This window comes from Sinocyclocheilus grahami, unplaced genomic scaffold (genome assembly GCF_001515645.1).
Source record: "Sinocyclocheilus grahami isolate Dianchi unplaced genomic scaffold, SAMN03320097.WGS_v1.1 scaffold400.1, whole genome shotgun sequence".
Classification (NCBI taxonomy): Eukaryota; Metazoa; Chordata; class Actinopteri; order Cypriniformes; family Cyprinidae; genus Sinocyclocheilus; species Sinocyclocheilus grahami.
In genome coordinates this window covers 739,264-766,763 of record NW_015505579.1, presented here as the reverse complement: position 1 = coordinate 766,763, position 27,500 = coordinate 739,264, and the positions used below count along the sequence as shown (strand labels likewise).

The 27,500-nt window shown below is 36.2% G+C and overlaps 1 protein-coding gene across 1 annotated transcript in view; it reads left to right on the top strand.

Moving 5' to 3' along the window:
- The window catches only part of ptprga (protein tyrosine phosphatase receptor type Ga), a 297,193-nt gene extending 273,168 nt beyond the window's left edge, over positions 1–24,025 (top strand). Inside the window, exons 14-29 of the mRNA XM_016231834.1 lie at positions 3,512–3,603; positions 7,339–7,430; positions 11,489–11,585; positions 12,486–12,568; positions 12,665–12,799; positions 12,898–13,032; positions 15,037–15,209; positions 15,306–15,441; positions 15,530–15,676; positions 16,669–16,762; positions 17,054–17,130; positions 17,481–17,609; positions 18,102–18,248; positions 19,130–19,272; positions 20,498–20,633; positions 22,393–24,025. Of these exons, the coding sequence (XP_016087320.1) occupies positions 3,512–3,603; positions 7,339–7,430; positions 11,489–11,585; positions 12,486–12,568; positions 12,665–12,799; positions 12,898–13,032; positions 15,037–15,209; positions 15,306–15,441; positions 15,530–15,676; positions 16,669–16,762; positions 17,054–17,130; positions 17,481–17,609; positions 18,102–18,248; positions 19,130–19,272; positions 20,498–20,633; positions 22,393–22,539 (1,963 nt within the window). The 3' untranslated portion in view covers positions 22,540–24,025. The remainder of the gene's footprint in view (positions 1–3,511; positions 3,604–7,338; positions 7,431–11,488; positions 11,586–12,485; positions 12,569–12,664; positions 12,800–12,897; positions 13,033–15,036; positions 15,210–15,305; positions 15,442–15,529; positions 15,677–16,668; positions 16,763–17,053; positions 17,131–17,480; positions 17,610–18,101; positions 18,249–19,129; positions 19,273–20,497; positions 20,634–22,392) is intronic.
- The last annotated feature ends 3,475 nt before the right edge of the window (positions 24,026–27,500 follow it).

The following is a 27,500-nucleotide window of genomic DNA, read 5'->3' as shown; positions in this document are numbered from 1 at the left end:
GCTTGTTTTGTCACTAAATTGTTTTTATGTGTAAAACAAGAACAAACTATTTGCTGATGGGTTAAGAAAAAATAATTTAAGATAAATATGTTCATGATATACTTATTATTCACTGCCAGAATGTTGTTAATTACAAAGGAACTAAAAAACAATATGTGTGCTCTGTAGTTTTGTATGAGTTGTGTTGATGCTTTAGCAACAAGCTTATGTCAGACTCCTTTGAAATCAAATGTGTGTTGAGTTTCCCGTGCACTTTTACTTGTGAGCCTACGTGGAGTTGCTGCCTAGAGTTTGTAGAGCTTTCCGAATCAGTCATTTATGTGGTCATGTGATGAAACCTCCTGATTGTAGCTGCCTACAGTATGTATACATACCATACTGAAACTTTTTATGCATTCTCTTCAGATCTATTGAATGATACAAATGTATTGTGTTAAACAATGCAGTTGTTCATTTGAAGCTGAATAAAAGCCTCTGGCACAATGTCCAGTTGGACTGGTTAAAGTTGAGTGATAATTATCTGTTTGATAATTGCCTAAAGCATTTCCTGACCGCGCTGGCTCTGCTTTTGTCCTACAGATCTGACCTGTTGAGCATGTAGTTTCACAGTGCCTGCAGGGACCAGGGATGTCAAGCTCCAAAAAGGGCTAAAAGCATCATAAAGTTCCATAAATAAAATCCGTAAGTCTTGTGAAGCCATACAATAGGTTTCTGTGAGGAGCAGGCTGTTATTCTGTCAAATTCTTCCCTAATGCCATTCAAATCTCATTCATGTTTTCATATTCAAATGTAACCAGTCGCAACACGCTAAATTTAAATAGCATTTAAATAGCAAGAGATTTGATATCTACAACAAAGGGTAGGATTTCCTGTAAATATATCAAATATTGCTCTGTTCATCATACCAGGTTTATTATCATTGACTAAAATTATTAAAAACATTTGTGTTAATTGACTTCAAAGCTGAAATCAAATATAAATATCAGATGAAAAACTAAATGGCCATTAGAAATGTTGTCAACTAACTGAAATAAGCTTAAGTTGAGCACTAAAATGATTAACTGGAACTTAAAAAAATAAAATAAAACAACTAAAACTGAAATAAAAGAAAATTAAACCTAAACAGTAATTAGATATTAATAGTAAATAAATAAATAATAATAAATAAACTAAAATAGTACTGCATCACACAGGCTTCAGAAGACTAAAATTATTAACTGGAAATTTAAAATTATCATTGACTAAAATGATTAAAAACATTTGTGTTAATTGACTTCAAAGCTGAAATCAAATATAAATATCAGATGAAAAACTAAATGGCCATTAGAAATGTTGTCAACTAACTGAAATAAGCTTAAGTTGAGGACTAAAATGATTAACTGGAACTTAAAAAAATAAAATAAAACAACTAAAACTGAAATAAAAGAAAATTAAACCTAAATAGTAATTAGATATTAATAGTAAATAAATAAATAAATAATACAAAAATAGTACTGCAACTGACAGGCTTCAGAAGACTAAAATTATTAACTGGAAATTTAAAAAATAAAATAAAACAACTAAAACTGAAATAAAAGAAAATTAAACCTAAATAGTAATTAGATATTAATAGTAAATAAATAAATAATAATAAATAAACTAAAATAGTACTGCATCACACAGGCTTCAGAAGACTTTAACTATAGTGCGTAATGTGTTTTTGTTTTTTTTTGTAGTTTGAGCACCAGAATTTCACAAATTGACAAATTCAAGTCAATTACAGAAATTTAGTCCAACTTTAATACTTGCTTACTCTATTTTGACAGTTTGTTTCTGTATGTTTTTTTGGCATTCTTCATTCTCTTGGACAGAAAGAGGAGTTAAAAATTACGGGGTGTCCCCGTAATTCAAAAGGCTTATAAATAATTCAGAATGAGTTTTTTTGAAAATCTAAAAATGCAGAAAGTCTCCTGTGAGGGGTAGGTTTAGGGGTAGGGTTGGTGTAGGACAATAGAAAATACGGTTTGTACAGTATAAAAACCATTACGCCTATGGAGAGTCCCCGTAAACCATAAAAACAAACCTGTGTGTGTGTGTGTGTGTGTGTGTGTGTGTGTGTGTGTCCAGAGGGAAAGGCAGCAGGTGTCTGTGGTTTATCAGATCAGTTATGGACTGATCTGGGATCAGTGAACTGTTCATGTCTGACCCAAGCAGCTCTAGCACTTGTGTAAAGCCCTGTCCATGTAATACATCAGGACCAGCCCTCTCTCCACCCCCCCTCTCTCTCTCTCTCGCTCTCTCTCTCATTGCTCGCTCACTGCTCTGTTTGCTCAGCAGCAGCATGCAGAGCCTACAGTCACTCACCTCTCCTAAAATCCCTCGTTCTTTGCAGGGATGAACAGCTTATGTTCTCTGCTGTGCATCAAGTACAGGTAGGACAGACAAGACTCCCACTGGCTTATTTGGTTGACATCCAAAACTTCGAGTTTTTGTAACTTTAGAACAACCTTTTAATCTCTTGCTGTCTTTCTCTTTCTGTTTGTTTCTTTTTACTGGATATGGATTTAGTTTCTTACCTGCTTATCGCTTCTCTTGCAAAGTGAAAGAAAGAGGTAAAACCAGTTTACAGCTCTCAAACTGGAAACAACAGTCAATAATTCATCCTGACAGTCTGGGTTTCTTTGAAGGAGTTTGTTTACCTTGTAATTTGATGTGTTGTGTTTTAAATGGACTTCATACAGACTGCTGATAGACCTTTTCGTTAGAAAATACACAGGTAGAAAATGTTCCACGTGGATTACAGGAGTAAAAAACAATTATGAAAATAATAATTATTGAAGAATTGATAAATGTGAAATGATTATTAAAAGTATTACTTATATTAATAATTATAATTTTAAATAAAAACTTAATTATAATTTAGATTTTTCTAAAAATGTTATATGGTTTATTCACATGTAGAGTTTGGGTTAGTCTGTAGTATTTATAATTAATTTAATAAATCAATATCTGTGTTTAAAAACAATAACTGTGACTTTAAATATGTGTATCTAAATATGAGGAATAGTTCATCTAAAAATTAAAACACTCTTATCATTCACTTATACTTTCTTATGTGGAACTCAAAAGGAGAAGTTCAGCAGAATGTTCAAGTTGTTCTTTCTCTACAAAAGAGGATGAGGACTAGGGAATGGCAAAAATGGACAAAGGCCCCATTAAAGTATGAATAAAAGAGAACGGTTTGGACAGTTTGCTTTATATGTATTACACAGAAGAAAATCATACAGGTTTGTAAACACATTTTTCCTTTTTTTTCAAGTGTATTGATGCTCTACAGAGTGTTTGAAGTGTAAGGCTGTAATCTCTGTTTGGAGTGTTTGATTTGCTCTTTGAATGGAGTCATATGTACCCAACGGCATGTGTGTTTACTCTGGTGGGGATTTTTACCTAAACCATACCTCATGGAAACTTTAAAGCAGTGCTGAACGGTTATTACGTCACTTGACTGTCTCTCTTTGTCGCTCTTCCGCAGGAGGTGTTTCCAAACGGCTCATTTCTACGTCGAGGACAGTAATTCGCCCAGAGTGGTGCCCAATGAGAGCATCCCGGTCATCCCCATCCCAGGTTGGCATTTTCTAACAGATTTCAGATTAGTGAAACACTTCCATTTGACCTAAAGACACACTCCACTCTGATCCAGTGTCAGGTGTGGAAGAAGTCATAGATAACAGGTGCTTTGATATGATCAAGTGTCGATAAAGTGATACAAAACATTATATGCATGTCTTTCTTGCTTACCTTGAATTATGGGTAAATAGTTGGATTACATAAGGTTTTTAACAGTGCCAAGACTGAACAGAGCTGTGGCTGTCGTCTCAGCATGTGTTTGTGTGGAATTGACTAACTCTGTGCGCTCTATAGACTGTTACTCTGTGCAATTAGTGTAGAATCTAAAAATCCATTGCTGCATTGATTTTGACATGAAGAGGCTCCAATCAAGTTTTCAGCTTCTGAAAAACAGCTGTGTTCACAAGCACGACGCACAGGGTGTAGCGCCACCTTTTGATTGATTTCATAATTTTTTTTTTATTTTGTGTGTGTGTGTGGTGCTTGCAAAAGGCCAGGGTGAACTTCTTTTTCAGCATTCCACTCCATCTTCAAGCCTAATAATAACCACCAACAACACCCCAGAAACCACCTAGCACACACCGTCAACATCTGAGCAACTAGTTTGCTAGCAAAGCTCTAGAAACAACCTAGTAATGTCCTGCCTACCACCCACTACACCCTAGCAACTACTCATATTATTCCAGCAACTTCCAAACAAGTCATCCACAACACCCCATAAAACCTTGTTGGCCCCCCCACAACACCCTATTAATGCCCTGACAAACACCAGCAGCTACCCACAGCACTCTAGCAATGCCCAAGCAAATACACAACAATATCCTTGCAAACCATTTTGAACACTCCAGCAACCACATCCTCAATACCACATTAGTACTTTGGCAACCAACCACAACACTCTGTTAATGCCCTAGCAATAACCTAGCAATGCCCTGACAACCACAAACAATATCTAAGAAACTACCTGGCTAGCAACATCCTGGAAGCCATATATCAGTGTCCTGACAACCACCTGCAACTTCCCACAACATCCTAGCAACCACAAAGCAGAGACCTAGCAACCATCCACAACACCCCAACAACACCCAAGCAACTGCCTGGCTAGCAAACACCTAGAAATATCCTGCAACGACCTGCAACTACCCACGACCCCCTAGCACAACCACTTAGCAACATTCTAGCAATGCCCTGGCAACCACCTAACAATATCCTAACAACCACCCACGACAACCAGGCAACTATCTGACTAGCAACACCCTGGAAACCACCTAACAGTGTCCTAATACCCAAGCAACTACCTGGCTAGCAACCCCCCCAAACACCTAGAAATATCCTGCAATGACCTGCAACGACCTGCAACTACCCACGACCCCCTAGCACAACCACTTAGCAACATTCTAGCAATGCCCTGGCAACCACCTAACAATATCCTAACAACCACCCATGACAACCAGGCAACTATCTGACTAGCAACACCCTGGAAACCACCTAACATTGTCCTAACACCCAAGCAACTACCTGGCTAGCAACACCCTGTAAACATCCTAACAACGTCCTAACCATCACCCAAATCACCTGAACAACTACCGGGCTACCAGTGCCCTGGCATCTACATAGAAATGTCCTCACAACAACCTGCAACTACTCACGACACCCTAGAAATGCCACAGCAGCCACTCAGAACACTCAAGCAAAGACCTAACAACCAGTGCTTTTTTGGAATGGTGTTCCTGTGTTTTTAATAAGATGATTTTCTGGAATGGCTGGCCATGTCATGTTTACTGTAAACTGGATTTGATGAGTGTGCGCTACACCGAAGAGTTTGTTGAATATAGACACAGTAGCTGTTTGAGGAAACGTGGTCTTGTCAAGTTTGTTTAGGGTCTTCACGGTTATCAGAGAAGACAAGTGCTGTTTATCTGGACCGTCTGCATGTGCACACACACTTTTACACACATACACATTAGCCATTAAGGTTGGAGCCAAGAAAATGGCTTCGTCTGACTGGCCTGTTTCTCACTTTAGCTCATTGCCTTTATTTGTGTTTGGGAAAAATCATTAGCGGAGAGCGTAGTGGAACAGAAGTGGACAGTGTGTGATTTTCAGGGTCTGAAGGTGTCAGGTCCGGGTTAGTCAGTGTAGTGGAACCCAGATCTTAATGCAACAAGAGCCATTGATTCGCTCAGGCTTTCCCATAAGTACTTCATTGGAACCAATTCTCATTGTTACACTGTGGCACGGCTCACAATAATGGTGGCACGGTGCCCTCAATCCAATTTGGGCATCTGTGTTCCAGCTTGGCGAGGGCTGGCCTCGGTATTTGCAAAGATCCATTTAGTGTGGGCAGCAGCCTCTCTCTTTGCTGGCTCCGGCTCATATGGCGCTTTGAGTTCACTGTCCTTTCAACCATGGATGCTTTCCTGCTAAATAGGGCCTTCAATTTCTGGCTGAATTTCCCAGTTAGTTTCTGGCATCCATGGGTTTGTTAGCTGTATTCAGTTTTAGGCATTTTAGGATAAAGAGAGAAGGTGCGCGGATCGCCTTTTCTTCAAAAAATGTTTTTTTTTTTGTAGAAATGAATACTTTTATTTTGGATGTGTTAAATTGATAAAAAGTGACAGTAGAAATATTTATAATGTTACAAAAGATGTATATTTCAAATAAATGCTGTTCTTTTGAACTTTCATAAAAGAATCCTGGAAGAAATGCATTACATTTTCCACACACAAAAAAAAATAAAAATATTAAAGATAGTTAAGATAAGATCAAGTTAAGATAGTAATAAGAAATGTTTCCTGAGCACCATCAGCATATTAGAATTATTTCTGAAGGATCACGTGACACTGAAGACTGGAGTAATGATCGCAGGAATAAATTACATTTTAAAAATAAATAAAAATAGAAGTCAGTTATTTTAATAATTCTAATAATATTTCACATTATTATTGTTTTTACAGTATTTTTTATTAAATAAATGCAGCAAAATATTATATTATATTACAGTAATAAAATTAATAAATGATTGAAGAAATAATTAGTAATTAGTAACCACTTTTAGAAATTATACTTATTACATTTTAATTATATGTTCATTATAATTCTATATTTTAGTTGTTAGTTTGTTATACCCAAATTAAATAAGACGAGCACATGCTTATTTCTGTCTTGATTTTAAAAAACCTAATTTTATAGCGCTATGGACGTGTGTGTGTGTGTGTTTTGTGTTTTGTGTTGCAGCTTATTGTGTGTCTGTCAGTTGGAGAGTGTGAATCTGGCCAGTCTTTTTGTTCACCATGACTGAAGTTGAACCTTGATCCTTCGTTCATCCTCTTAGACTCGTCACAGTCGACACACTGAACTGTTGATTATCTAATCAGCTGGTCAACCAATCAAAGCACAGTGGCTACTGTTAAGATGGATCACTGTACCAGCACTGGAAACACTTCCAAATACTTTTGCTGACGTAAGGTGCAGTTTTGAATGTTTAATCAATGGTGAAATAATTACAAACAGTAATATTAATTATAGTAATAACTGCATTTAATTATAAGATTTTTTAATCCAAAATTAAAGATCGAAATATTTGAAAGTCAACATACTGAATATTTTTAAGAGGCTTACTATCCATGACATGCAGTCAATGAGGGTCTACAGTGCTCTTCTCTGTGATATTTCCGGTTGTATGGTTTTCTCACTATAAGACAACAAAAGTTTTTTTTCCCCCCGTTTCAGATGATATGGAGGCCATCCCTGTTAAACTGTTCATCAAGCATGTATCAGAACTCTACTCCAACAACCAACACGGCTTCTCAGAAGGGTTTGAGGTAAGATCTTCACACACACACTTCACAGACGTATCCCGTCTCTATAATTCTTCCCTCTCGGCGAACTCCCTCAGACTTTTGTAAACACAGGTCCCGTCTCATGTGGCTCCCCCGGCCTCGCTGCAGTGGTTCTGTTGACAGGTTCTGGTGTCTGTCTGGGAACAGCTGGGCCGGGATCCCTCCGTGGATGTTTGTTATTTCTGGCAGGTGGCCGTACAGGACAAGCCAGTTGAACTCAGCATGAGTGAAAATGAATTAGGCCATCTGAACATTGGCATCTTTTTTCACACCGAGTTTTTTGGGACTCTCTCTGATGTGTGAGTGTTAGTGCGGCGCAGAAGCCAGAAAACCACAACAACATTCTGTCAGACTAATGTGACCACAGTTTGTACGAGGATGACTAGTAATTAGTTATCTATTGAGTCTTGGGCCACAGCGTCTGCTTGTGCTGTCAGTGGCCCAGGTGAATGTCAGTGAATGATCTGAGATGTTCAGCCCCTGATGATCACCTGCAGATCAGAGCTGCATGTGCACGCACACACATGCTGGGTTTTATGTGTCCTCTGTGGATCAGGATTCAGAAATGTTCCAGACCTTTGGCTGTGCCAACATTACACCATTTTTTTTTCTCCGATTCTCGAGCTGTTATCAAGCGGAAAGGAGGGACCACAAAACAATATTAACTTTTACCTCCTTTTATTGAACTTTATTTAGATTTTACCAGCTAGCTAGCTTATTTATTTATTGCCCTCCAAAAAAATGAACAAAGGTCAAAATCTGAGATTTTATGGAGCAAAAATACCACAGAAATTATTTACATTTTTGTATTTGTAAAATCTCTTCTTTATTGTATTTTATGCATAAATTGTACTGATATTACGTAAATCTGTGGCCCTGCTAATTCCAATTTGTTTTTTGTTCAGATTGTTTTTCAAGCCATTGTTGATAAATGCAACAACATGAAGCATCTTGTTACAAATAAATAACATTTAAAAAATCTTGAAAATAAAAACAATGAAAATGAAAACCACTCAAAGACTCATTTTCTCTCAAATTAAATTAATATGTGACCGCATGTTATGGTATGTAAAAAAAAAATCCTTCATAAAAATTCATAAATACTTATTCATTACTAATAGCCAGCTGCTCATTTCTGGTCAATTCGCTTGGGACAGTCTTACATTTCTTTCTATATATATATATATGACCCTGGACCACAAAACCAGTCATAAGGGTCAATTTCTTTTAATTGAGATTTATACACCATATCAAAGTTGAATTAATAAGCTCTCAATTGATGTATGGTTTGTTAGGATAGGACAATATTTGGCCGAGATACAACTATTTGAAAATCTGGAATCTGAGGGAGCAAAAAAATCTAAATATTGAGAAAATCATCTTTAAAGTTGTTCAAATGAAGTTCTTAGCAATGCATATTACTAATCAAAAATTAAGTTTTGACATATTTACAGTAGGAAATTTACAAAATTAAAACATAAAATATCTTTATGGAACAGGATCTTTACTTAATGTACTAATGATTTTTGGCATTAAACAAAATCAATAATTTTGACCCATACAATGTATGTATTTTTGGCTATTGCTACAAATATACCCCAGCGACTTAAGACTGCTTTTGTGGTCTAGGGTCACATATATATATATGTATGTATGTATGTATGTATATATATATATGTGTGTGTGTGTGCGTGTGCGTGTGCGTGTGTGTGTGTGTGTGTGTATATACATATATATATATATATATACAGTGGGGCAAATAAGTATTTGATACACTGCTGAAGTGTTATCCCACTTACAAAGAATGGAGAGATCTGTAATTTTCATCGTAGGTACACCTCAACTGTGAGAGACTGAATCAAAAAAAAAATCCAGAAAATCACATTGTATGATTTTTAATAATTAATTTCCATTTTATTGCATGAAAGGGGAGGTGTGGGGGTCACTAAGGTTCCTCTGAGGGCCTCCCTTGGCCTCTTTGTTCCATGGTTGCTTGATTGACGCAGGGAAGTGCCTCTAAAAGTGTGTGTGTCTTGATGGACATTGGGAAGTGGTTGCAAAGGGGGTTTCTGGTGCTGCTTCTCCTCAATGGATTCCTCTGTAGTTCCTAGCTCTTCCCTCTCACCTCCACTACTTTAGCACAGAAAAAAGGGAAGACAACCAAGCCAAACCCCTTTTGGACGGAACCCACCAGGCCCCTGACAAGTGGCTTTGTGCAGCCTGGGCCGAAAAAAGCAGTGGCTGGGGTGGCAGCGATCATGGGAGCCAGGGAGAAGAGGAGGGGTATTGGCTAGGCCTGGACAGGCACAGGGATTATGTACGCCCCAGGTAGGAGTTTTGTAGGGGGGGAAGAAAAGCGACTCAAAGGGAAAAAAAGAAGAGGACACTTGGGGAAGTTTGGCATTCAGCTGAAAATGAGAGAAGAGTGAATGGAGAATACCAGAGAGCAAGACAGATCAGAGTCTGAGAAGAGTAGCGGAGAACAGGCTCATTTACTTTTTTTTCTTATAAGACTTTTTTAAAGGAGTACTTGACCCCAAAATTAACATTTGCTGAAAATTTAGAGAAATGTAGCATTGCATCACTTGCTCACCAGTGGGTCCTCTGCAGTAAAGAAAGTGTGCCGTCAGAAAGAGAGTCCAAATAGATTATAAAAATATTAAGCGGTATGGAAGATGAATGGATGGACGTCAGAAATCAATACTAAACAAACCATGTCGTTTTTGTCTATTGTTTAATAAAAAAAAATTTAAAAGCAGAGCACATGATCAACCATTATATGTAGGTTTAAATGAATATGTGAGATTTAATTTGTCCATTAATATCTTAAGAATTTCTTAGAGAATGTCTATATCGCTGTATCACAATAACCCAGATTTTACTTCTCTTCAGCACCAGACGCTAAATTAAATTATTCCAAATAACAATGGTTTTAACACAATCTATATGACATTTTAAATATAGGCAGCAAAAATTGAATATAAATGTATATACAAGATAACATTACATTCACTCTTAGCACTGAACTGTAGAGTTTTACAGGAACAGGCTTCTCTCCGTTTGGTCAGTAAACAAAAGCTTCTTGGTTAACGTCATGTTCTCTTTAGTTATGATGCTTGCCCTGCTCATCATCTTGGTTTCTTAATATGAATTCATTTCATTGTTGTCCCCCTTTTCACAATCAACTGCGAAGTTGCATTCACATAAAAAGCACACTTTTCATCATCCAATCAATTCCCAGTGCGACTTGTTTTCTTAACGCAAGAAAATCAAATGGGTCACTAAATTGGTTTTTCATGAAAAACCCTTCACAAGTGTTCATGTAATATGACCAGCATCAAATACGATATCACAGGTCACACATGAATAGAATTGACAGTCGTGGACTGTCCTCCCATAAATGTTGACTTACCCTGTGATGTTCTGTGAAGTATCAGCTCTTCAGTCTTCTCAGAATGCGAGTGAGGTTAGTTCAGGTGCTGGTAGCATACAGGTGCGTGTGTGGGGATGAGAGACTTACTGAAAACAGCCCCTGGCAGATTTTCAAATGTCTTGTGGTTTTAAACAAGCTTGTCCACACACTCTTCAAATGCAGTGCAAACACACAACCAACTAATGCACACACAGCCAATCCTTATGTTCCGGTACATCACTTAAACATCTCAACATTTTTGTTGCATGGTGTTAATAGAGTGTGTCAAGTGCTCGTGTGTTTATTGAGCGATCTGTTAACAGCCTCAGGATGTTAGCTTTGCTGAACCTGCTGTGCATGCTTATATGCAAACTAAAAACAGTGTTCATGTTAATGCACAGCAGTTGTCTATAAAACTGTGTCACATGTAAAATGTATGAATATCATTGTATTAGATAAGAAAATATTAAACTAAATTACAATTAAGCAAAACAGTATTAATACAAAAAAGTGTCTTTATTTTCTGTATTTATTATCTGTATGCAAATGAGTTTTTTTTATTGATACAGAATGAAAATGAAATTCACAATGTCTCATCTGTGTGTGTGTGTGTGTGTGTGTGTTATAGGAAGTGCAGCGCTGCACAGCAGATATGAAGATCACATCAGAACACTCCAATCACCCTGACAACAAGCACAAAAACAGATACATCAACATCATAGCCTGTGAGTCTCTCTTTATAAAAGGCACAGAGATCCAAAAGTCTGAGACCACTTGCGAAAATGCTTCTGTTTTTGTAATTTAGCATTTTAAAACTTGAAATTGCATCATATGACCCCTTTAAATACTAATTATATTATCAGCATATCAATTTCAATTCTGTTCATGTTCAATTTTCTGTTCTTGTTCAATTTTCTGTTCATGTTCAATTTACGTACACTATTGTTCTAAAGTTAATACTTTTTTGTTTGGACGAAATTCATCCTTTTATTCATTAAGGATGCATTCAATTGATTAAAAGTGACAGTAGAGGCATTATTAATGTTACAGAAGATTTCGAATTCAAATGCTGTTCTTTTGAACTTTCTATTCATCAAAGAATCCATTATAGAAGCACAACTGGTGTCATCATTTATTATATTAAAAAATGTTTCTTGAGCTGCAAATCAACATATTCGAATGATTTCTAAAGGTTCATGTGACAATTCGGCAGGAATATAAAGATATTTAACAAATGTAAAAAATCAGCACAGGAATGAATTACATTTTTAAACATGAAACAAGTATTTTGAATAATACTTAATAATATTTCACAATATTACTTTTTAGTGTAAATTTACAGAATTCGGTTTGTTGCTTTCATTTTACAGCAGCACTTGAGTTTGTTCAAAACCTGATGATCTTGTTATCTAACATGACTTGAAAATTTTTTTTACAAAGAGCATCTTGCATTTCAGTGAAGGCAATATTCTGTCAGGATGTTTCCATATTGTTTCAAAATCTTTATATTAGCCTTTTTACTTTAGTTCGGAGTTCTAGATTGTCACTGTGGTCTCGGACTTTTGTATCCAACTGTAGGTCAGACATCAAACATGAATCTCTTATTTGTTTGTTTTTTCCTTCAGATGACCACAGTCGAGTGAAGCTCAGGCCTCTGGCAGGAAAAGACTCTAAACACAGTGACTACATCAATGCCAACTATGTGGATGTGAGTGATGTGTGCAGAACACACTGATGTGAGGCTTCCATATACATAATGACTTGACTGAGTGTGATTTCATTTCTCGATCTTTCTCCTCTACAGGGCTACAATAAACCCAAGGCCTACATTGCAGCTCAGGGTCCCCTCAAGTCCACATTCGAGGACTTCTGGCGGATGGTGTGGGAACAAAACACCTGCATTATAGTCATGATCACTAACCTGGTGGAGAAAGGCAGAGTGAGTTATAATGTCACAACCATTACAGTTTCAGAATCATAAAATAATCATTTGTTTTATATGGCCTCTTTTGTTCACTTTCTGTGTGCGTCTCACAGAGAAAATGCGACCAGTACTGGCCGACAGAGAATAGTGAGGAATACGGTAATATTGTGGTGACTCTGAAGAGAACCAAAGTAATGGCGTGCTACACACTCCGCATCTTCACTATCAGAAACACCAAAGTAAGGAAGGTAAACACCTTTTTTATTTCTCCCCTTAGACTCCTCCTCCTCTACTGCTGCTGAATTAAGCCAAAATCATCAACAAATGGCAAAATGAATGGGATGGATGTACCAACAACAAACTGTATAAAATGATCCCTAATGGGGAAAAAAGTCATTTTTTATTAAATTGTGCTGGTTTAAGTTTTCTTAGAAAATATCACTCTGCAAACAATCCATTTTCGAGTGTTTATCGAACGCAAACTTTGAAAACATGATATAGATGTTATTTAAAGTTGCTCTTTTATATGGTTTCAACTTGTTAAATAGCCAAGAAAGCTGACATGGTGGTACAATGCCAACCAAACAACTAACCAGCTTAAATGAAAAAGCACACAATAAAATATATACTTGTTATGTATTAGAAATGACTTTAGCGATGAATAGCTTAAGCCAGCTTTTATTTAATTTAGACATTTTTCGAAACATTAACAGAAATGGAGTTAACTGATTTATTATTTTTTTTTAATCATTAGCTTTGTATTTTTTTGATCCTCTCCTTGCTATATTAACAAATACATAATTGAATAAAAATGAAGTATATGGAAATAAAAACTAGCATGTTCACCGTTTTTCTGTATGTTTTCAGATTTTAGTATATGTAGGTATTAGTTGACACTGTATTATTAAATCCCTTCACTTATCTTATGTTTTGTTATATTTGTCAATCGAGTAGATCTGAAAAACCCTGCTACTCTGCTTTTGTATGGTAAACAAGATCCTTTGCAGAAATATCAGCACACAATTCACTATATAAGAAGCACTTTACAGTTTCACGAGTTTGAACACAAGTTGTTTGTTAAATGTATGTTGGATTGCGCTGTCAATCCTGTTGGTTTGTTTTACCTTCATGAGGTGTTTCTGAGTTCTCAACAGATATTAAAATACATTTATCTTGAGATGACACAATGCCATTTATTAACACATACACATTGTTTGTTTTTAATTCAGATAGACTGTTTTATAAGCATTTATTACACACCTCATCAAACTGGAAAAGGCACATCGTTCACGGAATGATCCAGACAGTAATTGCACATGATTTGACCTGCTTTCCTTCACCTGTGAGAAGGATTGTGGAGGGTTTGGCCAGAGGAAAAATCTTTAAGGAGCTTATGCAAGGTCCTGGCCTTCACAGCATCAGTGAGAGTGATCGGCTCTCTCCGTAAATCTCTTTCATAATACATAGAGCCACACCAAGGCCACTGGCAGCAAAGAAATAAGGGACTTTTTTATAGCAGCCACTTAGATATCAGTTTAGGTGCCACTTTTTTACAGCAATGAAAAATTAATGTTTGGTAAAATAAAATAAATAAATAAAATAGAAAGCTGACATGCTTCTGTACAGCATTATCACACATCTTTGCTGCGAGTTTAAATGCAAAGTGAGGGTTATGTGAAGATAAGGGGATTGATCATGTGTTTTTGTGTTTCTTTACCATGAGATACAATTGCATATATCAGTGTGTACTTTTTTCAGAAAAAAAACAAAACATCCTTGTTTCGCTCTACTTGTCAGGGCCAGGGTTTCTGAAAATATCCTCAAATATAGTAAAACAAAAGTCTTCAAAGTGACTTGTGGACTATTATCACTAGTAAAAAATAATAATACATAGCCGGTTAAATAATGCAAATATATTACGGCTCAGTAAATATGCAATGCATTGTCCATTTAGAATGAAGCCAGGGTTAAGAAAGCCAGTCCCTGTAGTTTTTTGTTTTGTTTTGTGTTTTGTGTTTTGTGTTTTGTGTTTTGTGTTTTGTGTTTTATGTTTTTTGTTTTGTTTTGTTTTGTTTCATTTCGTTTTCGCTTTGTTGTTTAGCTTTGCTGTTTTGTGTCGGGTCTTGTTCTGGCTTAATTTATAAAACAGTCTATGTTGTTCTTTGTTCTTTTATGTCGAAGGGTCATACGTAGTTGTAAAACTTTCATCTGTTTGTGTGTGTGTGTGTGTGTGTGTGTGTGTGTGTTTGCAGGGTCAGAAGGGTAACACTAAGGGCCGTCAGAGTGAAAGAACAGTTCTGCAGTATCACTACACTCAGTGGCCGGATATGGGCGTCCCTGAATACACGTTACCCGTGCTCACCTTCGTCAGGAAGTCCTCTGCCGCACAGACTCCAGAGATGGGCCCCATGCTTGTACACTGCAGGTAAAACACACACACACACACTTAAACTGGCTGATTGGATGGCTAAGGAGAGCAATAAACAAACTGTTTTATATGTTAATAATGTGTCTTCTTCAGTGCTGGCGTGGGCAGGACAGGAACTTACATTGTGATTGACAGCATGCTGCAGCAGCTGAAGGATAAAGGTTCAGTCAATGTGCTGGGTTTCCTCAAACATATACGAACTCAGAGAAACTACCTGGTCCAAACGGAGGTGAGCCCCCAGTCTAAATCTGTCCTGTTTATTGGGGTCATCTAGGATGTCTCTTTACCTTTCTGTTTGTCTGTCTCTGTGTGTTTAGGAGCAGTATATCTTCATCCACGATGCCTTGATGGAAGCCATTCTTGGGAAGGAAACAGAGGTGCCCTCCAGTCAGCTGCACAGTTACGTCAACAACATCCTGACGCCGGGCCCAGGGGGCAAAACACGACTGGAAAAGCAGTTCAAGGTGGGGACTATCTCTTTCCTTCTGCAAAGTCATTTGGACAAGCAGTTTGTCTGTCAGCACTTATTGCAATGCATGACACATTCTCTGCATATCAGAAGAGAATTTTTATGTGGAGAAGAATTTTGCACCACAAATTGGCTCACTTTTATCGCTTGTTGCTTTATCATTTTATACCCGGTTAGGACACTGTGACTTACAACCGAAGCTTGACAGGTTCTGTGCGGGTAAAATGTGTGATATGTGGCTTGCTTGAGTATCACGAGTTTATAAAATATTTTATTGAGCCTGAAATTCTCACATTTTATGGTTCCTTTTGGTTCGGATTCAACACCTGAATGTAAATCAACATTACATTTTATTTGGTAGGCTACAACTGCAGGACATATTTCCTTCCTCTTAAATTTCCAGGTTGCATTTGTAGTACTTAATGACTTTTATATATAAACGTCAATTGGTTGTTCTTTGTTTTGTTTTTTTAGTTTTGCTTTGCTTTGCTTTGTTTTGTTTTTTTGTTTTGTTTTGTTTTGCTTTGCTTTGCTTTGCTTTGTTTTGTTGTTTTGTTTTGTTTTGCTTTGCTTTGCTTTGCTTTGCTTTGCTTTGCTTTGCTTTGTTTTGTTTTGTTTTGTTTTGTTTTGCTTTGCTTTGCTTTGTTTTGTTGTTTTGTTTTGTTTTGCTTTGCTATGCTTTGTTTTGTTGTTTTGTTTTGTTTTGCTTTGCTATGCTTTGCTTTGCTTTGCTTTGTTTAGTTTTTTGTTTTGTTTTGTTTTGCTTTGCTTTGCTTTGCTTTGCTTTGCTTTGCTTTGCTTTGCTTTGCTTTGTTTTGTTTTGCTTTGTGTTTTGTTTTGTTGAGCCCTGACATTCTGACTGCAGTTTAGTAGACTGCAATGAGACACATTTTCTTGCTGTTAAATTCGAAATGTTGAAGTTGTCTCATGTGATGTTTCATGCTACTTTGAAATAAAGAAAAAGTAATTAGTTCTATTTATGTTCAGTTGGTGACTCAGTGCAATGCAAGATTTGTGGAGTGCTTCAGTGCTCAGAAAGAATGCAACAAGGAGAAGAACCGCAACTCTTCTGTTGTCCCATGTGAGTAACATAACCTAATTGAAATAAAATAGCACATCTGATTTTTTTATTGTATATTTGTTGAGTAATTATGGTTTACTGTGGCATACTGATGTAATGTGGTCACTCATTTTTTTTATCTTTTTCAAATACCTTGGATTTCTTTGACAATTCTTCTTGCCTGACATTCTAGTATCCAAACTGCAACACAGCTTTCAAAATTGTGCTTGCAGCTTGTTTGAGCTAATGAAATCACATCACTGACCTGCTCTCTTATTCTGCATCCTGATTGGCTGTTTTTGTCCCTCTCAGCGGAAAGAGCACGTGTTGGTCTCGCACCATTGCCTGGGATGAAAGGCACTGATTACATTAATGCATCTTATATAATGGTGAGTACCCAACACCCCCACTACAACTACTTTAGCACACATAGTTCTGGGGAAAACTTCGGTTTTATGGTCATAAGAGTGAACATTTGCTGTAATGTTGGTTTTTTATGTGCACAAAATAGTACACATAAAGGGTTTTATTTATGGTTCAAAGATGGCAGGTCAACGAGAAACAGTCAACTTCACATTGTCATTTTGCCTTTTTAACTTCTACTAAGGATATTATTTAAGTAACTGGAATTAACTAACTATAAATGAAAGGTAAATTGATATGCTACCTGTTGTATACCGAAAGCCAAGAATAACTGATTGCTCCTTTTGTTTATTGAACGTTTCCGTGCGACTACTAGGGCTACTACCGGAGCAATGAGTTCATCATTACCCAGCATCCCTTGCCTCACACCACTAAAGATTTCTGGAGGATGATCTGGGACCATAACGCTCAAATCATCGTCATGTTACCAGACAACCAGGGCCTGGTGGGTATTCAAGACCATCTGCAAAGTTCCTGGTTGTCTTGAGTGATGTGCTGCCTCTACACTCTTAAAAATAAAGGTGCTTCACGATGCCATAGAAGAACCTTTTTGTCTAAATGGTTCCATAAAGAACCTCGAACATCTGAAGAACCTTTCTGTTTCACAAAAGCTTCTTTGTGGTGAAAGAAGGTTTCTCTTTAGATTACAAAAAGGTAAGAAAGAGATGCTTCTTTAAAGAACCTTTGACTGAATGGTTCTTTGTGGAACCAAAAATGGTTCTTCTATGGCATCACTTGAAGAACCTTTTGAAGCACCTTTATTTTTAAGAGTGTAAGGAGGGAAACTCAAGTTAATGTTATAGGCTGTGCTCCTCAAGGTCAGCCGATATCTTGTTATTGTGGGCAGGGAACTATGGGAATCGGTTGTAAGAGCACCGGTCTTTCTAAAAGTCTTTAATTAGTCAGCGTTGATGCTCACTCACGTTTGTTGCCGCAGGCGGAGGATGAGTTTGTGTATTGGCCGAGTCGAGAGGAAGCCATGAACTGTGAGGCATTTACAGTCACCCTTATCAGTAAAGACAGACTCTGCCTCTCCAATGAGGAGCAAATCATCATTCATGACTTCATCCTGGAGGCCACACAGGTCTGTGTCTTTGGAGGGAAAGATTTAGATTCAAACTGTATATAATATATAATTATTTATATGTATTTCATCGAATATGGTTGCATATATTATTATATCATTTATAATATTCCCTGAGGCCACAAATGTCTGTATTTTGGAGTGTAAACTTTTGGAGTTAAACAAGATATGATATACAATTAATTATATACATTTCATTTAATATTATCTTATATAATTTTTAAAGATATTGTACTCAAATATACAATATTTATTATAAATATTATTTTATAAATATAATTATATAGAGCGAAAGGATCAAATAAAAGGAAGCAAGAAAGAGATGATATTATATATAATATATTTATACAATACTTTTCAAAAGTTTGGGTAACGTTCAAAAGTGTTGGTAAGATTTTTTTGTGTTTTTAAAAGAGTCTCTTATGCTCACCAAGACTGTTTATTACATAAAAAACAGCTGAACAGTACGGTAAATACAGTATTATAATTGTGAACTGTTATTAGAATTTAAAATCACATGATCCTTCAGAAATTATTATTGTTCATTTTAATATTTAATATTTTTGTGAAAACCGTGATACATTTTTTTCAGGATTCTTTAATGAATGGAAAGTTAAACACAGCATTCATTTGAATAGAAATACTTTGTAACATTATAAATGTCTTTGCTGCCAATTCAATGCATTGTTGCTGAATAAAAGTGCTAAAAACAATCTTACTGGCCCTAAATTTTTGTACAGCACAGTATATACATAAATAGTTTTATATGTAGTTTATATAAAAGTTTATATAATATAATAATATTATAGTAATGTAATGATATTTATATATTTTTTTAACTATAGAAAAAAAATCTATCTCTTGTTTCTTTTACTTTTTAGGATGATTATGTTTTAGAAGTTCGTCATTTTCAGTGCCCAAAATGGCCAAACCCTGATGCTCCCATTAGCAGCACCTTTGAGCTCATCAATGTCATTAAAGAAGAGGCCATGACCAGAGATGGACCCACTATAGTGCATGATGAGTGAGTAATGACCTTTTATTAAAAATGTACAATTTTGGCTTAGAAAGCCTGTTGATTCTCAGCATTTAGTGAAAACCGCCTCTGGTTTATATAGAAACACTTGTTCAATTGCATATATCAAGCATCTGATTTAGTATGTAGCACGTCAGAACTGGAACAATACAACATGTTTTCATGTTTTGTGACTTGAGGCGTGAATACTTTGCCAATACATACTTTTTGTCTCTAATGAAAGTATGCAAACTGAGCCAAATTCAGCCTTATAGGTTCTCAAACACTCCCTCTTGACTCATCAGCTTTTTTGGCCATCCTTTATGTTCAGCTCATTCTAGTGAATCATTGGAGGATTCAATTCAATCTCAGTTTTCACAGTGGCAACAAAAGACGTTCCATTTTAGACTACAAAGAGTTGAGATTCCTTCTAGACAGAATTAGCTCCCTGGCAAACACCAGGGAGACGGTGAGCGCAGAAATAGCTCCACAGGAGAGGCAGATCTTTGCTTCTGTCAACAGCTTCTGCAGGAGAAGCATTCGACAGACTGGCATATCTGGAGCTGTAATGAAGACGATGCCAATTAAGACAGCTCTTAGGGGTGATACCATATTAACATTACATATTTTCAAAAGCTAAATTAATCCGCCATGTTTATCAGGTGAGGCATGCAGGCCTCGTTAACATAATGAATAAGCATGAAGGGGCCATTGTTGGTCGTTTTGTTGCAAAGTGATGTCAGTTGATATTAAGGAATACTCGTTAGGACTAATTGGATCACAGCACCTTAGGGTGTCAAGCAATAGAAATGGTAATGAATTATATTCTTATAGAATTAAATATGGAGTTTATGGTGGGAAAAGTTGCACTACTGTCAGAGAGAGAAGCAAAAACACAAGATAAAAATGAGACGGAAGGACTGTACCAGATGATCAATAAAAAGAAATCTGTAGAAATAGAAACGTCACATATAGTAATCTATACATGTGAAATGAAACCAGAACTTTGTAATTTGGAGTATTGTAATATATATATACAGTATATTTTTTCTTTTTCATGCACATTACTGTTCCTATTTGTCTTATTGTGCATGATTTTTTGGAAAAGAAAAGGAAAGAGTAGATGAAAAACTCAGATTGAATAATCTCTCAATCTGACACGACACATTACAAGAGGTCAAATGAGTTGATATACTATATATAAATGATCATATGCATATATTTATGTGGACAGGTTTGGTGCAGTGTCTGCTGGGATGTTATGTGCTCTCACCACACTGTCACAGCAGCTGGAGAGTGAAGGAGCTGTGGGGGTCTACCAAGTGGCCAAGATGATCAACCTCATGAGACCAGGAGTCTTTACCGACATTGTAAGTGTTTATACTGAGATCTATAGGTTTATACAGGTCATATTTATAGGTTTAGTTCACATCAGATATAATTCATCTACTCACCTTTAAACCTTAAATGACTATTTCTTCTACAGAACATGTCTGGGTGAATTTGGCAGTACATTGTCACTCACTTTAAGGGATAATATGGCATATGTTCTTACCAAAATGGAAATGATCAGCAAGCAAAAAAGGAAAAGAAACTATCTTTCCACAACTACTTAATTTGTACCTGAATTAGAAATGAGTTCAATATGGCCACGGTCTATGGTCGCAATCTAACTGAAATGAGGGAACAAATTAATCAAATACACTCTTAAAAATAAAGGTGCTTCACGATGCCATAGAAGAACCTTTTTGTCTAAATGGTTCCATAAAGAACCTTTAACATCTGAAGAACCTTTCTGTTTCACAAAAGCTTCTTTGTGGCGAAAGAATGTTCTTCAGGTTATAAAAAGATAAGAAAGAGATGGTTCTTTAAAGAACCTTTGACTGAATGGTTCTTTGTGGAACCAAAAATGGTTCTTCTATGGCATCGCTTGAAGAACCTTTTGAAGCACCTTTATTTTTAAGAGTGTATGGCCACCAATTTGTTCCAACTGTTCTGTCGGTTTGTGCTACCCTGTCAGATTTTGCTACCTCCCATTAAAACAGTGGGTAGTACAATTCGACAATGAAAAATGCTACCTGTAAAATTGTTTTATTAATGTCTACACCTACCTCAACCCTAAAACTACCCTTACAGTAATGCAAATACAGTAATTATGTTATATTCGCGGTTGTAGCTAGAAGGGATACAGCTACAGAAAACCAACAGATTAGAATGTGTTTTATTAAAGTCTACACCTACCCCAACCCTAAACCTACTCTTACAGTAATGCAGATACATTAAATATTGTTGTTCAGCATGAGAAAAAGGACGCAATATTGATGTGCGCATGCGCAGTAAACCCTGGTAGGACAATCTGACGGGTAGGATAAAATGTCAGGACACCAACAATCCCAAATTAGAATGAATTAGTACAATTTGGCCACGATTTAGTTAAAACGAGTGAACAAATTAATAAAATGTGGCCACAAATTTGTTCCCATGACTTAATTTGTTCGCGAATTAGAACAAATCAGTACAATGTGAACATTATCTGGAAAAAATAGTAAATAGTGGCAATAAGTTCACACACGAGACACTGAATTAGAACAAATTAGTACAGTGTGGCTCCGATTCAACTAAAACATGGCAACTAGTTAATAAAACACAGCCACGAGTTCATACCCACAGCACAATTTGTTCCCAGTTTAGAACAAATTAGTACAATACCGCCATACTTTTCCCGAAAAGAGGGAACAAATTAATCAAATGTGGCCTTACTGTCTATTTTCTTCTGCATTTTAAGTGCAAGGATCGATATTATTGAATCAGTTTTAAGTTAAACTGTGATCCCTTGTGAGCCGTTCATCACTTCACACTCCTCTCCAGTAGGTGACAGAAATGTTCTCCTGCTGCTTCTGACATTTTTACACACCATGATAAAAGCCGAATTTCTGCCACATACTGGCCTGGAGTTGGAAGGAGGCACTAGGGTCATATCTACACAGCAGAATTGGAGCATTGTGGCAGCGAGTTTTGCATAGCAGGCATCATTCACATGCTTGTTTGTCTTGGTTGTACCTTTTCTAAACACAGTTTTTCTGTGCCCCTTTCTGAAGTCATGTTTTCATGTTTGCCTCCGTGTTTCAGGAACAGTACCAGTACCTTTACAAAGCTATGCTCAGCCTGATAAGCACTAAAGAGAACGGATCCAGCCCCATGTCCCTGGACAGAAACGGCAGCGTGGCCATGTCTGATGAATCGGACCCGGCTGAAAGCATGGAGTCCCTCGTCTAAAGCCCCCCTGAACAGGCACGAAGAGGCACTTAATCTAACTTTGTAAAACTTCAAGGACTAAGACAGACTTTTTCTGAGGCCTTTTTTGCCAGAACTCTTGGTTAAAAGAATAACCTGATTACTTTTTTACACTGATAAAAAGTTTTTGATATTTATTTTTTCGCCATTTTTTGTCTTAATGTTATCCTACTGAACATTTGCACCGACGTTTTTGAGTTCACGACAAACAAAACCAGTTCTGTCTAGTTTGCACTATGAAAACATCAGTGTTACTGCCTACTCCACCATCTAGACCACAGTCAGTCTCTCTCACTCACTTGAATTCTCGCTGTCAAGCCCTTATTTTGACATCCCATAATAAAGCTGCTCTCCGAAGCTTTAGAGATATCCGCCACAAACGAAAAACGGTTTCCACGCACACCTCAGATGCTGGAAAAAGAGATTATTCCCATGTCCAACTTGCGAAGACCCACCACAAAACGTCAGATTCACCGATGAAAGACCATATGAACAATATGGAGTATGTTAGTTTTGATTTTTGTTCGCTTTTGATCATTTCGCGCACCCCAAATAGTATATTTACTCATTATGCTTCTAGTTAAACCCATATTTACTTTCAAAAGGTGGTATTAAAACAGCTACTGTGAACTTTTGTATGATTCATATTCTGCTTTTAATATATATCGTATATCATGATAACTTGTGCTTTTGTAAATGTTAACTGTCTCTTCGAGCAGCCGTCACAGTCTCTGCTTTCGGTTGAAGGATCCGCAGAGCCCATGACTTCTCTAGCACCCCCTGCTGGTTTGATTTCGCCATTGCTTTATGCTGCAAGCTGCTACTTTTGTCACTTGAGTGCAACTGAACGTGTAATGACATCACGCGACTCATAGTGTAGGAGTTAATTCTGTTATTTGCCCACTTCATTTTGTAATTTTATACTGCTCTACTTCGTCCTGGGTTTTTTTAATAGTTCACTGACATAAGCGTCCCATAACTTTGAGAATAATGTATACAAGTCTCTCGATGCCTTCTGTACAGTCTCATTTCACCTCGGCAAGTGTGTGTGTGTGTGTATGTGTGTGATATAGGTGTGTGTTGTGTTTGGTATTGACTGGTTTTACTAGAAACTTGTAGACTCAGCCCAAGCATTTCTTCACTAAACTGACCTCTTTTAATGTCTCTCATTTCTTGTGATTCTCAGACACTGCTAGGAAATACAGTTACTGTAATTTCATAAACGGTTGTCTCATGCCATACAGCACAAAGGCCTTGCTAACAAAACATTAGAATCAGTCTTACCGCTTCAAAAACTGGGGACCCGTGATTCATAAATTTTTACCAAAGACTACAACTGTCGTTCATTTCAGTCATGAAACGTGAAAACGTTTTCTTTTACTATTTGGTAAAGCAGTTTTAAGAAGAATGTTTTTGGTAGTGACTGGAAAAACAGTGTTGAAAATGTCAATGTTTTTGTTTTGTTTTGCTTTGCGTTTTTGTTTTGCTTGGCGGTTTTTTGTTTGTTTGGTTTTCTTATGTTTTGCTTTGTGTTTTTTTGTTTGTTTGGTTTTTTATGTTTTGCTTTGCATTTTTGTTTTGCTTGGCGCTTTTTTGTTTGTTTGGTTTTTTTATGTTTTGCTTTGCGTTTTTGTTTTGCTTTGTGTTTTTTTGTTTGTTTGTTTTTTTATGTTTTGCTTTGCATTTTTGTTTTGCTTGGCGCTTTTTTGTTTGTTTGGTTTTTTTATGTTTTGCTTTGCGTTTTTGTTTTGCTTTGTGTTTTTTTGTTTGTTTGTTTTTTTATGTTTTGCTTTGCGTTTTTGTTTTGCTTTGTGTTTTTTTGTTTGTTTGTTTTTTTTATGTTTTGCTTTGCATTTTTGTTTTGCTTGGCGCTTTTTTGTTTGTTTGGTTTTTTTATGTTTTGCTTTGCGTTTTTGTTTTGCTTGGCGTTTTTTTGTTTGGTTGGTTTTTTTATGGTTTGCTTTGCGTTTTTGTTTTTTTGTTGCATTCCGAGTGTTTGTTTGTTTTATTTTTGACCAAGATGCTTCACTAAACATTTGTTTGTCTGACAGGTCACCCTTATTTTTGGTTGTTTTTTCTGTTGCAATTATAGTAAAAACGAATGAGAATGTACACTATTACTGATTTCTTTTGATGTGAAGAAGAAAGCTGTTGAAAATGTTGTTTAACTTTTGAAATTCTTTAGAAAGACTGACAATGTCATGCTGTTGAGATGGAGAAGACACACACTGAAGGTGTTTATTCAGTTCATGTCTTGTTTCTCCTAAGAAGGAAAATTAAGTCACATCTCTCCAACATTTGGGGTAATATTCTGACTTTGCTTGTGCATCGCATAAGATAATTAGAGCTGACAAGTTGCATTTCTAAAGCTTTTCTAACATTTGTGTCCTGTGGTGTCCCTTTTTTCCTTTTATTTTGCTCGAGCATTTGCAAACATATTTACATTATCATGTTAGGAAATGTACATATCTTTTGTCGCTTCATTAACCCATCAGTCTCTAAAAGCTTTGTATCCTGGTAAATAGTTGCAAACTTTATATTTTCATATAAATCAATTGTGTTTGTTTGTTTTTAGTTTTGTGTTTAGTTCTCGTTGGTGGTTAACTCAATATGTCCCCAAATCCTTCAGAAGGTGGCTAACATTACATTCCAAACACACAACAATCATAAACTAAGGCAGTGATTGTGGTATGTCTTTTTGTTTTTCTTTTCCCCTTTGAATCAAAATAAAATCTGTTTCATTGTCCAGAAGTGCAATAGATCTTGTAAATCAAAGAATACGTTTCAAAGCAGGTGGGTGTCACCATCCTATCCACTTTTTCTAATCTGGAATAACACAGAGGAATTTTCTTCTTGTTTTTTTTTTCTTCTTTTGTTAAAAGCTATATTAAAGCATTCTATTATAGTGTTATTTAATATGTAAATTGTATTGCTATACATAAAATAAAATATGAGTTTTGATGTACTTTAAGTATATCTCCATGTTGTACATTATGTGGAGTGAGTCTAAAAGGTTTGATATTTGTTAGGCCTATTTGTATTTGATTGCTTCTGTTTCCAACATTTTCATTTGTATCAAAATTTGCTGGCAAGCATCTTTTCATATTTGCAAGTTCACATTTACTGTTGTTGCACCCAAGCGAGGGTTAAAAGGGTTCATGCAAAAGAATAACACTGCCTCCCAGTGTTCACAGTTTTTGTTGTCTTTCTGGCAGGTTTGTGCTGTTTTTCCCTCTCTGACTGTAGTCTGAATGGTCCTGATTGCTGTAATTATTACAAAGCCTGATTTAGCTTTTCACAAATGTAGATTTAAATCAGAACAAATGCTGATGTCGGGGCATAAAAACAATAATCATGAGGAGCCAGAAGCAATTATGTGGTGAGTTTTTGCTGGACAAAGGGACAAAGCAATTACAAAATGAAACAAAACACAGAAAAACTAAGTCAGATTGCATGTTTTTCAATGTCCCAGTCATTCTGTGTTATGACTGTTAATACATAATTCACAAATGTCTGTTCCTGCACAATTTGAAGAAATCCTTTGTGGCGTATGTCTTTGTACGTCTTGACTAATTTTATGCAGCAGGAGAAAAGGTAGGTTTCTGTGAAACATTTGAAAACAAACTGAATTAGTAAAGCAGTGCAGTGTCACAGTAGCCTCGTAAAGCTGGTTATTTAATCTCCGATGTTAATTTAATATTATATAGTAAAAATGTCAGCAAGTTAGCCATAATCTAGAATTTATTGTTCTTCTATCTTCTGTGTTATATTTACACTTCATTGTTCAACACAAGTAGATGAAGAAACGGTTTGAAACCATTAGGCTTTGCTCTGCTTGAATGATCAAAATATTCAGCTTTTGAACATGCTAATAAGAGACAACTACTATTCTCATTGTTACAATAAGTGACAGCAACATTCATATGATGTGCATAAAGTCTCTCCATTTCTTTCTCACAAGGAGACTTCTGCAAATGATTATTTTGCTAGAAAACGAAGCTCATTTTTTGAGGCTCATTTTTCAAATATTTTTTCCCTGCTGTGGCATTATTCACATGTTTCACATGATCTTCGGTGCTTTTCATTCATTTGTCACTACAGTAATGAAACTGAACATGTTTATATTAAAAGCAGCATATAGACAATACAACAAATACTATGAAACATGAATAGTCTAATAATAAATAAGCACATTTAATGGCTTTTCAGGAAAACTGTTTAACAGTAATAAAACAATTCATAAAGCAGCACAAATGTAAACGGTAACAAATGTATTAAATCATTGTTTTGTCCAGAAAATTGAAATTAATGGATTGTATATGCACTCCAAATTCAGTTCTTTCATGACTGAAATGCGTTCATGAAATACATATGTATATATTATCATCAGCAGTGTTTCTCTGTTTCTGATTTTAGCTTTAAAAAAAAAAAAAAAAAAAAAAAAAAAAGAAGACAACTTGCCCAATAAAGATGCCAACCTGATATTTGCATTTTTAGGCTGTGGGTGTAAATAAGGCACCAGTTTAAGCTACAACAACAAATATATGTATGCATATGTAGGCTGTGTGTGTGTGTGTGTGTGTGTGTGTGTGTGTGTGTATGCATGTTTATGTGGTTTATGAGGACACAAATTTGTATAATAACATGGGTATGACACAGGTATTACAACGAGAAGGTGATTTATGAGGAAATTTTCAGTGTCCCCGTAATTCAAAAGGCTTATAAATAATTAAGAATGAGTTTTTTTGAAAATCTAAAAATGCAGAAAGTCTCCTGTGAGGGGTAGGTTTAGGGGTAGGGTTGGTGTAGGACAATAGAATATACGGTCTGGACAGTAGAAAAACCATTATGCCTATAGGATGTCCCCACTTTTCACAAAAAAGTGTGTGTGTGTGTGTGTGTGTGTGTGTGTGTGTGTGTGTGTGTGTGTGCGTGTGTGTGTG